General features: G+C 40.1%; 1 protein-coding gene across 1 annotated transcript; it reads right to left on the bottom strand.

Moving 5' to 3' along the window:
- Window positions 1-353: 353 nt before the first annotated feature.
- On the bottom strand, window positions 354-13,824 carry LOC130222717 (solute carrier organic anion transporter family member 1C1-like). The gene is made up of 15 exons (XM_056455245.1): window positions 13,736-13,824; window positions 11,148-11,239; window positions 10,911-11,052; window positions 7,958-8,090; window positions 7,704-7,810; window positions 7,467-7,619; window positions 7,277-7,375; window positions 4,740-4,943; window positions 4,484-4,648; window positions 4,207-4,402; window positions 3,955-4,120; window positions 3,672-3,856; window positions 862-926; window positions 633-750; window positions 354-536 (listed from the first exon to the last, which is right to left on the bottom strand). The coding sequence occupies exons 2-15, from the start codon at window positions 11,229-11,231 to the stop codon at window positions 440-442; spliced, it is 1,914 nt and encodes a 637-aa protein (XP_056311220.1). The 5' UTR covers window positions 11,232-11,239; window positions 13,736-13,824; the 3' UTR covers window positions 354-439.
- Between the last annotated feature and the right edge of the window lie 534 nt (window positions 13,825-14,358).

The following is a 14,358-nucleotide window of genomic DNA, read 5'->3' as shown; positions in this document are numbered from 1 at the left end:
TCGATACACGCGCATCCTGAACGTTTACAAACCGGTCATTCGCCTATTTTGTTCTTGGACAATTAACAATAAATCTCAAAATGCTTTATAGGTATCAATAATTCCTTTACTGTAACTTACTGCCATCAGGAGTTACAAGTAACAAGCACACGGTTACAAAAGTACGTCAAACACTAATTTCACTACCTCAATTTCTTTAATAAAATATTAATCAGTTTTATTGTCAAACACAAATCCACACACACAACTGAACAGTTTCTTTTTAATCTCAACTTTGCTTATACTGCTACATTTAACACTGCAAAAATTATTAAAAAACGCACATATACATGAAGTGCACTTAAAATAAAATGCCACAGAACAATATTTTGTAGTCTCCTGATATTCTGGATTGTTGGATGGAGACTTTTGGAGTTCTGTGCCTTTGGACATTTGTTTACTATTCTGCACTTTTTCTCTTTATCGCGATGGTGGTTATCCAGAGCAGGGAATAAGCTAATACTCGAAGACCGATGGTCAGTGCTTGAAAGAGGAACCTTTTGGGGGCCAAAAATAATAGTTAAGAGCTTTTGTACATTCTAATTATCAGAACATAATAGAGGAAATATAAAACTTCCGCCGGATGTGCTCACCTGAATGTCTCGATGTCATAAATTCTGCAGGCGCCTCTTCCACAAGATTTCTTCAGCCCCCATTTCAGACAGGTAGAGTCAATAAGAGCACCGAAGTAAATGGGTGCAGGAATACCACCTTTAAAAAGAATTTGCATCAGAAACGCTGCTGTACCAGTCATGAATGGGGGATTAAAACAAGAAAATGAATACATGGATACTACACCTTCCAAACCACAACAAAACTCACCCAAAACTCTTATAGCTAACAGTAACATTGCCACAGAGAGAGACTTCAGCTCAGGATCCACGATCCTGCAAGAACATTTTTGATGACGTGAGCATTTTTGGTGCAAACTTCAATTTCCTTAAAACATTTTGCACAAATCCACATGTAGCTTGATATTAGATTGGTCTATTTGGGCCTTTAAATTATGGGTAGGGTTTATAGTTATTTTCTATATAGCATCAGATCACAACAGACATTATTCAAAATCAATGCCAAAAGTGTTGAAATGAAAAGCTTGTCGAACAGCACTTACTAAAAAAAGTCATAAATTGAATTAACAAGTGCTTGCATTTGAATTGCCAGGGTTTGTCCTGGAATTTAACACATTGCGGATGGGGGGAGGGGGGTGTTAAGCCTGATTTATACTTTTGCCTGGCGCTGCGTCACAGACCTCAACTGACTGCACGCGCACCTCACGAAATGGACGATGCTTTTAAACTTGACACGTTTGCGGTTGTGATACTCATGGGGCAACGATAGGGGTGGTCAAAAGAAACCCACTGTAAAATCAGACAAATAAACAGAGAAGTAGAAAGTTTCCAGAACTGTCATACCATTAATACAATCATTAATATCCCTCTCCCACCGGCCATTAGAAAAAGAAAAAACCCTATCCCCTTTTCTTCTCTCTGGCGTTTAGATCCTGCGGCTCTCTTTCCATCTTCCTTTCAGCATTCATTCGCCCCTTCTTATATTTCTTTCCAGCGTTGGATAAATCCGCTCATCTAATCCCCTTTTCAAACCCATCTCTTTCTCTTATTTCCCACATAACACCCCCTCCCGTTCCGCGTTGAGTCTCCTCTTCTTCTTTCAGCGCTCAGTTTCTCCGCTACGCTCTCTTTTCACATAGGCCCTCAATCCCCAGCTCTAACATCCGCAGGAGTGACTAAAATGAGCTTCAACTCCCGCAGGAGTCTCGCCCTGGCAATCTCCTGCATGAGTCTTCACTGCCCCCTCCCTTTCACAGTAATGCCCCCACAGGAGTTATCCCGAGCTTTGACTCCCGCAGGAGTCAATCAATGCCCCTCCCCAGGTACTAGAGAGAGAGAAAAAAACAACTTTGTGGTGTTGAGACCCTCCCCCCTTTTCTATCTCCTTTCTGGCATTTATCTGCCTCTTCTTTTACTTCTTTACAGCATTGAGTATTCTCCTACCTTAAATTCCAATTTTTTTTTCCATCTTTCCCTTCTTCTCCTTATACTTCCTCACACCCCATACCCCCCTTCTAGTGTTGAGTTTCTTAGCTAATTTCCTTCCTCCAGCCTCGAGTTTCTCCACTATATTTTTTTCTTCTTTCGTCGAGTCATCTACTATCCTTTCCTTCTTTCCACACAGGCCCTCACTCCCCTAAGCTATGACTACTGCAGGAGTCCCCCCGAGCTTCAACAACCCCAGTAGTTCCATGCCCCCCTAACACTTTTCACCCCCTCTCCCGCAGGAGTCTTCACCACCCAAAAATCTTTCACCGACTCCAGCAGCAGCCTGCCCACCCCGGCTCTGAATCCCGCAGGAGTCATCCCTGAGCCTCGACTCCGGACTACTTTTGAGAGGATCACGTGCTTATGATTGATTACAGCTGGTTTCGCATCAGCTCATGATTGATTCAGCAATCAGATGGTTGCTAACTCACTATAAATAACCAGTTTTCTTATCTCAGTATCTTCGTCTTGAAGAGGGGAGACTACCTGAACTCAAACTCTGCTCTCGCCCTGCAAACAGGAGGGAGCCCAGGGCTTAAGGATTTCATAAGCTCAGTGCTCTCATTAGATGGTTTGTTAGCATCTGAAAGCTCAACTCAAATAAGAGCAGAGGTTATTGCCCTCCTACAGCCTCCTTCACATCTCCTGGTAGCACCTCCATGCTCTGGATGCTACACTGACAGACACACCAAACCTTCTTGCCACAGCTCACATTGATGTGCCGTCCTCGATAAGCTGAGTGAAAGCACCGACAGCATTCAAAAGAGACCAAAACATCAGCCTGAAAGCATAGGAATTAAGTGGTCTGTGGTCACCACCTGCAGAATCCCTCTTTTATTGGGGGCGTCTTGCTAATGGCCTATAATTTCCACCTGTTACTTATCAGAATTAAAAAGAAGACAAATTGTTGGTGCGCGTCTTGCTGGCTTATCTGTAACAAGTCTTTGTGATGTATCAAAGAGCCACGGTATACAGGGTAATGTCAGCATGCCACTAAGAACCACCAACCACATCCAACAGGAGTAACTGTGGAAGCAAGATGAAGTATTCTAAAAGGGATGTCCAGGTGCTAACCTTGATTGCATCCAAAAAAACAAAAACACAGCTGCCTTACAGCAGAAATAAATGTGCACCTCAACTTTCTCGTTTCCATTTCCGTTTGTGGGGAGCTCCACAGGGTCAATAATCATGGCTGAGCTGCTATATCACTAGCAAGGGCTACCAAACTATTATTGAGGACCATGTGCACCCAATGGTTCAGCAAAACTGGTGACAGAGCGGTTTGTTGAACATGAAAGTGAAGTTAAACATCTCCCATGGCCTACAGAATCACTAAATCTTAATATTATCGAGCCACTTTGGGGTGTTTTGGAGCAACGAGTCAGGACACGTTTTCCTCCACCAGCATCACGTAGTGACCTGGCTACTTTTCTGCAGGAAGAATGGCTCAATCTCGCTGGCCACTGTGCAGGACTTGTATCTATCATTCCCATCACAAACTGATGCTATATTGGCCACAAAACGAGGCCCTATAGCATACTAATGAATTATTGTAGTCTGTATAAATTATACCTTAGAGACATGGTGAGAAACGGAACAGTGCCAAGACTGTACATAAAGAAGGCCAAAGATAGCAATCCCAGATAAATGTAGAACATTCTGTTGCAGTTTGGATCTCGTGAACACTGTCCAAGAACTGCAGAGGAGTTGCCAATGCTCAGTCCCCAGCTCTGAATACAGCTGCAGTCATGGAATGTCTGACAAAATACAAGACAAGAAAGAGGAAAATACACTTACAAACATGTAATAAGAACTGAAGGAGAGAGAGAGAAAGATTGTTGTTCACTGCATTCACCATATTCCGTCCTGCACCCTGGGTGGAATTGCAGCCTGCATGGCAAGGTGAGATGTAGGTCACTCCATTCTCTCCACACACTGGATCCCATTGGAGGTCTGAACACCCACAGTGAGCATTGCAAAAAGGGGGTAAATCACTTTTTATATCCTGATCTTCTGTAGATCTGCCACATAAACAATGAATTGCTAAGTTTTAATACAGTGTACGAGTTGAAAATATATAGATTATACTCGACAGAGATAAAATTACCCTTGATAGGACACTGTAACCCCTGCGACATCTAGATTTTCACAGCTGAGAGCGAAGAAGGGTATGGTTAAAAAAATCATGACAACACCGGCAAACAAATTCACTCTTGTAGCCGTCAGCAGATCCCATTTAAATCTCTTCATCATCAACCCACTCAGGAAAATACCCAGAGCCACTGCCGGAAGAGATGTCACTCCTGAGAACGGCATAAATAAAAACAATTAGTTTAAACAGATTGAAAATAAAGTTAAATGCCAGTAACCTTCACAGTTGTCACCTATGAGAAAGTTGGTTTTGGATGCACTTTGTCCAAACTGCTGTTCCAGATACTTCGGTGTGTATGTTGTGGTTATGGCAAAGCTGTTGAATGCCACTGTACTGTAAGCAATGTATAGAATGTAGACCTTATTGGTAAACAGTCGCTTAAAAGATGGTGGTAAATCTAGAAAAGAAATAAATAAGCTAATTTTTAAACAATCAGAAAGTGTTTTTCCCCCATTATCAGAGGAGATGACTGTACAAGGTTGCCATACCTTTGACTATCTCTGTAAGGCTGGGTGTGGTTTTGTGCTGGCGTTGGGGGTGGTCTAGCTCAGAGGTTTGGGAGTTTTCAGGTAGAGCTCTTGGCAAGAACCAGAAAGGAAAAGCAGCAAGGAGACTCAATAGGCCAGACACCACAAAACCCAACCACCAAGCCCCAACCCAGCGAGAGTCCTGTGGTGTGATGATCACACTTTCTAATAAGAAAAGATAATGTAAATAAATAATCAGATGAGTACAGTGTCCATGGGGTCCTTTTTTAATTTTGATGAAATAAAGTTATTTTTCATTTAGTATTGCCCTTCAGAAATAACAGAAGACGCGTACATGCTTCCCAGAAGACAAATTAAGTACAACCCCAAATCAGAAATAGTTGGGACAGTATTTTTAAAAAATTGTTATACTGTCCCAACATGGGATTGTACAATTTTCCTTGTTCTTGAAATTTCAAAAGTTTTCACCCCCAGCTCTAAAGTTCATCATGCTTCCTTCTGGAGTGTCAGTGAGCATTTGAACCTATTTTAATAGTTATATTGAGTCCCCGAATTGTCCCCAGTGTGAAATGATTGACCTCACAATCATAGTGTCACTACTGGAAAAATCTGCAGCACATTGAGGATTTCTATGAAGAACAGCAGCAGTTTAACGGTTTAGAATAAAACGTAGATCCTCTGGCTAACCAGAGGTAACCTGTTAAACACCCTGATTTTCACAGTGCATTGTGGAACTTTATCATCAACAGATCGCTGATGTGGCAGAATCTGGAAAACCCTTGGGAATGCCAGCTAAGAAGGAAACCATAGATTACCTTTTTGGTTCTGACTTCTAAACAAGTCAGCAGACTGAGACACACCCCTTGTTTCACACTTCCTGTATTCAATCACAACTACTATCAAGGGCAGCATGTATATCAGAGGTCTCCAACCCCACTGCTGGAGAGCGACCGTCCTGAAAAGTCAAGCTCAAACCCCATTCAAACCCACTTGAGCTAGCTAATCAAAGTGTTCAGGATTTCGTGACAACTGCGTTCAAGCAGGTTTGAACTAAGCTCGGGCGTTTGGTAGCTTTCTGGGAGCTGAGTTAGGACCTATTATTTTATACTCAAAACAGTCAGGTACAGTTAATGTATGATTTCTGATAAGAGCACGTTGACCTCGATAGCCAATGAAATTATTCAGCGATCAGCTATTATCTTAGCTGGGGTATTTGCATACAGCGATCTGATCGGCTGACGCTTCCCTTGGTGCTTGAAAAGTTGAGAAAGTCCCATCTTCTGCAGCGAGCAACGCCAGGCTGACAGATCCGCTATCCAGTTCGGCAACGCCTGATGTCACCCATTCAAAGTGAATAGGAATCATTAACACCCATTCACAGGGGGGGGTCATCGTTCCTTTTTGCCAGTGAAGCCTTTACTGGGTCCCTTTTCTGACCCTAAAGGCTGTTGTAAACTCTAGGAAGAGCAGTCTTCACTCCACTGACCCATGTTCTAAATAACGAATCCCAACATGAATCCTTATTGACTACCCCACCAGCTCAATATTTGTACCTCCACCTATCGGTCCAAAGGAGCCTCTCCTTTCAGCCCTTCATCAGGAGTCCATCCGTCCATACATGATTACCTCTGCAAACTGGCTTTCTCCAGGTTGGTAGTTTCTCCAGCTGCACCATCACCTCATAAGTAAGCTTTCTCAAATTCTGTTAGTCATGTTTTCCGTGTCCTATTATTTCTGGAGCTAACACCAATAAAGTTTGTACTCAAGTTCATATTTTGCTTAAAAACCATCTTAGTGCTCCCAGCTGTGTTCTCTGTTCCCAATTCCTTGATTCCTCTGTGGTTTCCTGTTTAGCTGGCATCCCCAAGGTTTTTCCAGAGTTTGCCACATCAACAATCCGTTGCTATTAATGTAAATAACTTTGCTAATCTATACAACACCCAAAACATAGCAAACCCAACGTGCTTTGTATAGATTTAGATTAGGAGCAATAATAACATGGGTGTTGACATACAAAGAATCAATTTGGAACTAGGCTGTGGCTCCAAACCATCTCTGGAACTGCCTTAGTGGTGAAAGGGGTATATTATACTACTTCTAGAACCTTGTCTGTTACAATTTGTACTTAACTCTTTTCCTGCTGCTCTCAACATATCTTGTCAATTAAGAAACAACGCATCCCTGCCATTGACAAGTTTATACAGCAATCCATGCTTTAGGTATATTATGGCAAGGGAAGCCCTAGCATATGTCCTGAGTGAGTAATGTGACTCCTGGGAAGCAAAATATAAGACGATCAAAAAATAAAATAAAATAAAGTGTACATCAGATAGCAAGTAAAAATAAAGCTATACAACTTTCATTTGGCTCACTCCTTTGTTTATCATAGCTTGAATTGATCTGACCCATTTGGACAGAGTTATACGCGTTTAAGAGTTGAAAAAGAACTACCCTTGTAAATGTCAAAGTAATATTAAACTTTTAAAATGTTTTCATTAATAACTTGTAAGATGGATGTACACCAATTATCATCTTACCTTGATTCACTAAGTCAATATCCACATAAAGTTTAGCACATAGAGAGCCAAGAATGAAACCAAAAATTGGCCCAATCACTGCAAGTGTGTTCAGACAACCTACAGAAATGAAAATCAAATCACGAAAGGTATACAGGTATGTTGATTTTAGTGTAGTAATATTACTACTAATAATAATAATATCTCTCACCAATGTAAAAAGCAGAGTTTTCTGGCCGTGCATAATCATCTATGAATGACATTCCCAGAGGGACAATGCTGGCTTCCCCAATCCCACGCAGAGTGTTTCCCAAAAGCACGACCACCCACAAGGGTGAGCTTTCAGCTTCCTCTGTTTGGCATCCTAGACAACCCATATAGAGTGAACTGCTAGGTATTGCATTTTACTATTAAAATATCTCATATGCTTTTCCACACGATGAATTACCAGAGAAAGGCTGTTGAAAAGTTTCCTGAGAGTCGGATGAGCATATAGAGATCACTGTGAAATTACCAGCATCATTATTGTGGGTGGCAGCTGTATCATACTTGTACCTGTTAGAAAAAAACAATAGTACACACTGTACAGTATTTCAAATATATAGATCCTAAAGAAAGCACACTTTTAAAAAGTGGATCTTCATCAACTCCTTAATGTGAATATACCAAGCATGAGTATGCATTACTTCATTCAAAACTCACCGGCCCATAATGAAATGAGGTGAAGCCATCAACAGTGTTCCTATACCCATCAGCAGAACCCCTGCTCCAATGATCTTGGGCCTGTGAAACTTAGCGCCAACATAGCTAACCAGGGTAATGACCAGCATATTACCTGGAAGCAGAATACTATTATTTTTTCAAATGATATTTTCCTTTCATTAATTTAAGCACTTTCTGCTACATTACAAATGTGCTTAAAATCTTTAAGCCAAATATTCTCTAATAAATAAATATAATCATTGTATATATGTTCAGCTTGATGATCTCTATAGAGGTTAAGGGGCTGGGCTTGTAGATGGAAGAGAGTGAACGGAGAGCAGAGAGTGAGATGCCATTAAGTTTTGACAAAGACTGTAAACATAAACATTATTGTCTCTGAGGATCGTTGGAAAATTTGTGTTGTTAAACGTTCAGCGAGTGAACGTCAAACTTCCTGCGGACAGAAAGACTGACTGTAGCCTTGGCTGATCGGACCTGTTTGCATCGTGAACAGAGGATTCGTGAAGGCGGTTCTGCAATCCACCTTCATGAGCATGAACAGACGTCAGAGATGTTTGGAGTTTGCTGCTCATCTCATCTTGTTTCCTGAATGGGTACGGTGTTTGTAGATTTTATCAGATTTTGTGAGAACTTAATAGTTCCTGTGAGCTCCAACATTGCGCGCCAACAAAAGATTTGCAGTGCATTCGGAAAGTATTCATAACTCTTCACTTTTTTTATGTTGCAGCCTTATTCCAAAAGAGATTACAATTCATTTATTTCCTCAACATTCTACACACAATCCCCCATAATGACAATGTGAAAAAATATTTTTTGAAATTGTTTCAAATTTAACCTGAAAAATCACAGTACATCAGTATTGACAGCCTTTGGCGTGAAGCCCTAAATTGAACTCGGGTACATTCCTTTTCCACTGATTATTCTTGAGATGTTTCAGCAGCTTCATTGGAGTTCACCTGTGCTCAATTCAGCTGATCTGAAAAGGCGTACACCTGTCTATATAAGGTTCCAGGGTTGACAGTGCATGTCAAAGCACAAACCAAGCATGAAGACAAAGGAACTGTCTGTAAACCTCCGAGACAGGATTGTCTCGAGGCTGGGGAAGGTTACAGAAACATTTCTGCTGCTCTGAAAGTTCCAATGAGCACAGCGGCCTCAATCATCCATAAGTGGAAGATGTTTGGAACCACCAGGACTCTTCCTAGAGCTGGCCGGACATCTAAGCTGAGTGATTGGGGGGAGAAGGGACTTAGTCAGGGAGGTTATCAATAATCCGATGGTCACTCTGAGCTCCAGTGAGAGCCTTACGGAAGGACAACCATCTGTGCAGCAATCCACCAATCAGGCCTGAACTGAGGACATAAATTTAATACATTTTAGAATAAAGCTGTAACATAAATAAAATGTGGAAAAAGTGAAGCGCTATGAATACTTAACGGATGCACTGTAAATCCCAGAATTAGAATTTAATTTTGATTATATAACGTTGCTGTAATTTGTTTACTTTGTGTATCTATTTAAGTTGAGTTTTGATGTCCCTGAGAGTGAATTGGATCATATGGCTTAAAGTGAAGTTTCATAAACTAATTTCGAGAGGAGCACATGATATGATTGAGCACGAGTGGTTGCTTATATGTAATCAGCAATAATGCAATCAGAGTGATCCAAGCTTACTATAAATGGATCATTTTCTCCCTACTGCTCTATATTCATCTTGGAAAAAGGGGGAGCTCTCGAGACCTACCTGATCTCGGATCCCCTTATATGCTTACTGACCGGGCGGGAGACTTGAGCTCAAGTATCTCAGGGTTCTCTCCTGGGACAGCATACCAAACCTGCTTTAAACGCCAAGCATATCTAAGTGGGAACTCTTAAAATGTAAAAAGTTTACTGAACATCTTGTATTTGTGATTTACGCGTAAATAAAGGGTGGAAATTAATGGGTAAATGGTTCAGTGTGTAAATAGACTTGTAAATGTGAGAGTTTAATTATATTATGTAATAGAACAACATAAATATTCACTTCTACCGAGACTAATGCCGCGGCCACACTCGAGTTTGAGCATGCGAAATTCTGTAGTAAGGAACTGCGAAAAGGGGCGGGATTAAGCAAGATAATAGACATTTAAGAAAAGCGAGCGATTGGTTCATATTTTAAATTTCTGTCCATAGAGGTCATGTTTTGATCCTCAATTGGTCTCGCGCAGAGAACTGTGAAACTTGTTGCATGACCTTACATTTCTGGTCTGACACATTCGCGTGTGAATGAATGGAAGTCTATGGGGAGAAAAGTCCAGTGTGACCGCAGCTTAACACTACACTTATATTTGAGACCCGATATTCTGTCTTAGTGTTTGTTCTTACTAACTGATAAACATACATTTATAATTTTAAAAGTTATTGGGATGTAATTCTCTGAGGCAGTAACAGAGAGAGGGCTACACACTCTTAACAAGTTACGCATTATTCATAGGATACCATCGATCAACTGTCCCATTTGTATGGACAGTAATTTAGTCACATGACAACATCAATGGTGTGACTCACTGGTATAAGTACTCAGCACTACTACTTTGACACTACACCTCAATGCATCTCAATTATGAAGATAAATCAGTAGCAAATCTGAATGTGAGAACTTGCCATATTAATATTTGTAAGTTGAAGTTTACACTTACAGCTCTGAAGTTAAAAGCTCTCACAAGTTCAAATCCCTGCAAAACTTAATTTGTGCACTTATGTAATTTGTAAATGAACCTGTGTGGGAACTGCGGAGTTGGCAGGGGTGAAGCAATGATAAAGGGAGTGTTTAGATTGTCAAATCGAGAGGTTCAGCTTTTCCTATCAGATCCAGACATCAATATGACAAGTTCACATTCAGATTTACAACCTCTCAAGTTTTGCTACTGATTTACCTTCATATTCAACTCACCCATTTCAAAGCTGCCGTCAATGATACCAACGGTGGAGCTCGGGATCTCAAACCGCCTCTCAATCTGAGTGATGGTGCTTTTGGTGTAAAACCCCGTCATGGTTTTAGAGAAGTAACAGAAGGCAAGTGCACCAATAAAGATCTTTACAGACACAAGGATAGAGAAAAGATTATTTTCATTATTATTATTATTAAATCAAAGATCAGCTAAAAGTAGTTTCAGCCAGATTTTCTTGCCTTCAGCTTTTGAGAGCAGCATTTGGTTTGAGATGTTTTCTGATTTCTCCCTGAATATTCCATCCCATTTGTCCTTCCTTCCATGATGAACTCTTAGTCAGGAAAGAAGAGAAAATCCAATGGAAAAAGACAAGTCTGAAAATCAAAAACGCCAAACTTCACTGGTCCAAGGGTATGGCCAGAGGGGCACTGGCCCCAGTTGAAATCTGCTTGACCCCTGTAGTGCCCCTGTCAGTCTTTGCTGATTTATATGAAAGCTCGGACATGAAGCTGCATTTAAATGCATGTCGAACACCAGATGATACTCTTTAGCTATTTTTCCTGTATCACAAGTGCTTTCATCCCACTAGATTGAATGGTTTGTTCTGAAACAGGGATTAAAATGGCTACAATGTTGCGTGGTTAGTTCGTTTTTAAACAGACCAAAATTGATAGTCACATTATATGTGCCTTGGCAAGGGCTATTCAATGAGTTTGTCATGGGGGCCAGTTCATGAAAAGCATCCCAAATGAGGGGCTGGAGAGATATGACTACCGATATGAGTGATGACACAACAGCAATATACGAGCCCATATGTTGTATTTTTGCTCCTTTATGCTGTGTTCACACCAGACATGGAACGCGTGGATAAAAATCTCCCTATTCGCGCATAAAGAGACGCGTGAACATTTGAGCTTACTTCATTCGCGCATCAAATTCACTTCACAGACGCGAATTTGTGTGGACTCTAGCTTCACTGCTAAATTACTGACCGTTTATCTGTTTATTTACAATAACCCAGCTCTAGATAAACAGATTTAGTAATTTGGGTATTTTTTGGGGGGTGGGGGGGTTGTATTATGGTGGCCATATCCCTTATTTTCACATCCCAATGTTGACAGGTATGGCTCTGATATAGCTATGTTTAAGATGCATAAATCGTACATACAAAACAAACGTTTTTTAAATCATTTACACAACAATTCTTATGGAAATTACAGCAAAAGATTCAACTTTGTCATTACACATGTACAAGGTAATGAAATGCAGTTGAGGTCTAACCAGCAGTGCAATAGCAGCTAGTGCAGGATACAGGTATTAGTTATAAAGGCGTTGTTTATATGCTCTTGAGAAAGGTTTGTCTTTTGTGCCCACTTCATACTGCAAGGAGTTTAATGTCTTTATAGATTTTCATTTTTTTAGAAATGTTACATAGAGTAATGAGAGCAGGCCAAAATAGTGTCCTCAAACAGCATAATGCTAATTTACCTCCTGATTATTGTCAAAACAGCATATTAATTGATCCTGGAGTTTTGTTTTTTTTGTAAAACTTAAAAGTTCTTAACAAAAAACGGTAATATGCTCTTTTTAACAATCTCCAACGCTCAAAGGAAGACTTTGCATGATATAAAAAATCTGTGGCTGATAAAGGAGGTTCAGTTGTTGTGTTGGATGTTTAAAATTTGGTCACACTTTATATCGATGGTCCTTTTGTTGAATTTAAGTTACATTGCATCTACATGCCAACTAATTCTCATTAGATTATAAGTAGACCCTGCTGAAAAATCCAGCTTAAACCAGCCTAGGCTGGTTGGCCAGCCTGGTTTTAGAGGGGGTTTGGCCATTTCCAGACTGGTTTCCAGCCATTTCCAGCCTGGTCTTAGCTGGTCAGGCTGGGTGATGACCAGCTAAAACCAGCTTTACCAGCCAAGCCAGGCTGGGAGCCCAGCCAAAACCAGCTATGTCCAGCTTAAATCAGACTGGTCATGCTGGTTTTAGCTGGATTTAGGTGGTCATTTTCCAGCCTGACCAGCTAAGACCAGGCTGGAAATGGCCAAAACCCCTCTAAAATCAGGCTAGTCAACCAGCTAAAACAAGCCAATCAGTCTAGGCTGGTTTAAGCTGGATTTTTCAGCAGGGGACTGTTCGGTTGGGGTTACTGCATGTTGACATGTACATGCAAAGTTTCTTATAGTCAGTTAAACGTCTGTTGAAGGAGCGGTATCAGCAGATATTAAGCAGACAGTCTACTAATACTCAAATGGACCATCAAAATAAAAAGTGTTACCCAAAATTATGATCAAGAAATGTCAACTTCAACTCCCGTCTGTTTATACTAAATTGAAAGGCGATCCAATGATTACTTAAAAAACAATAAAGAAATAAGCGATACGTTACAAGGTTCTTCAAAGTGGTGATATTAATAGAAGCTGACTATCCAATCACACTGATAATATACATTTGACCTAATATTTATGAAGATCTGGTCCAATTACATTAGTTTTTTGAGAGCTAAAGTAGCATTGTGCCAATTCATAAAACCCTGATAATATTTAGACCTTTATAGACATTCTTATGCTAATCCTGTGTCTTATGATAGTTACCGGTGTATTAAACTTACAACATTCTCTAACTCTTCCCACGTGTCATTACAGAAGTACTCCTGATAATCCATCAGTGCCAGCACCAATTGAATAATGAAAAAACTGTGTATTTTACTTAGCACCCCCATATAAATGTCCACATACATTCATATAAATACACAAATACAACATACCACTGATTGTAAAACTATATCATCATTTCCCAATTTTATAATAACACTCACATGTCCAGAGTCGCCTTCACATTGAGAGGAAGTGGTAATATAGCTGTTAATTTCCCCAAAACCTCTGAAGCACCTTTCTAGTTGCTCATAAGTGTTTTACTAATCTTTAGTAACAGGGGGTATTTCTTTAATCCTTTTGTTGCCCGGGGGGGGGTGTTGGGTTACACATTTACATGCAGTAGATTTTAAACAAGTCATTTAAATTATGCAAATTTGAAAGAACATTAATGTTTGCATGTATTTTCATATTCTTATGAAATTTCTAGTTGCTAAATATAACATAATGTAAAGACATGAGCTGAAATTCAGTAACACTTTATTTTGGTGGTCCAATTGAGTATTAGTAGCTGATACAGACATTTAACTGACTATAAGAAACTTTGCAAGTACATGTCAACTTACACTAATGATCTACTAATAATCTAATGAGAATTAGTTGCAATGTAACTTAAATTCAACAAACGGACCAGCAAAATAAAGTGTGACCTAAAATTCAGTGTTTAAATAGGAGTAAGCTAAAATCTCACTCATTGAGTTGCAAGGTTTATTTTTGGGGTTCTGCTCATAGCTGTCATGTATGCACTATATTAATCTACCATTTTGAGTTGTTATATTATGGTCAT

The sequence above is a fragment of the Danio aesculapii genome, chromosome 4, assembly GCF_903798145.1.
Source record: "Danio aesculapii chromosome 4, fDanAes4.1, whole genome shotgun sequence".
NCBI classification, from domain to species: Eukaryota; Metazoa; Chordata; class Actinopteri; order Cypriniformes; family Danionidae; genus Danio; species Danio aesculapii.
Note: the sequence above shows the minus strand (reverse complement) of the source record. Positions and strands in the feature narration are given on the sequence as shown.

Coding starts and splice junctions, on each gene's coding strand:
- LOC130222717 (XM_056455245.1), bottom strand. CDS start 11,231: ATGGAAGGAAGGACAAATGGGATGGAATATTCAGGGAGAAATCAGAAA. Junction 7,620..7,703: donor TTTTCAACAGCCTTTCTCTG/GTAATTCATCGT, acceptor TGGGTTGTCTAG/GATGCCAAACAGAGGAAGCT. Junction 4,403..4,483: donor CAAAACCAACTTTCTCATAG/GTGACAACTGTG, acceptor TGCCGTTCTCAG/GAGTGACATCTCTTCCGGCA.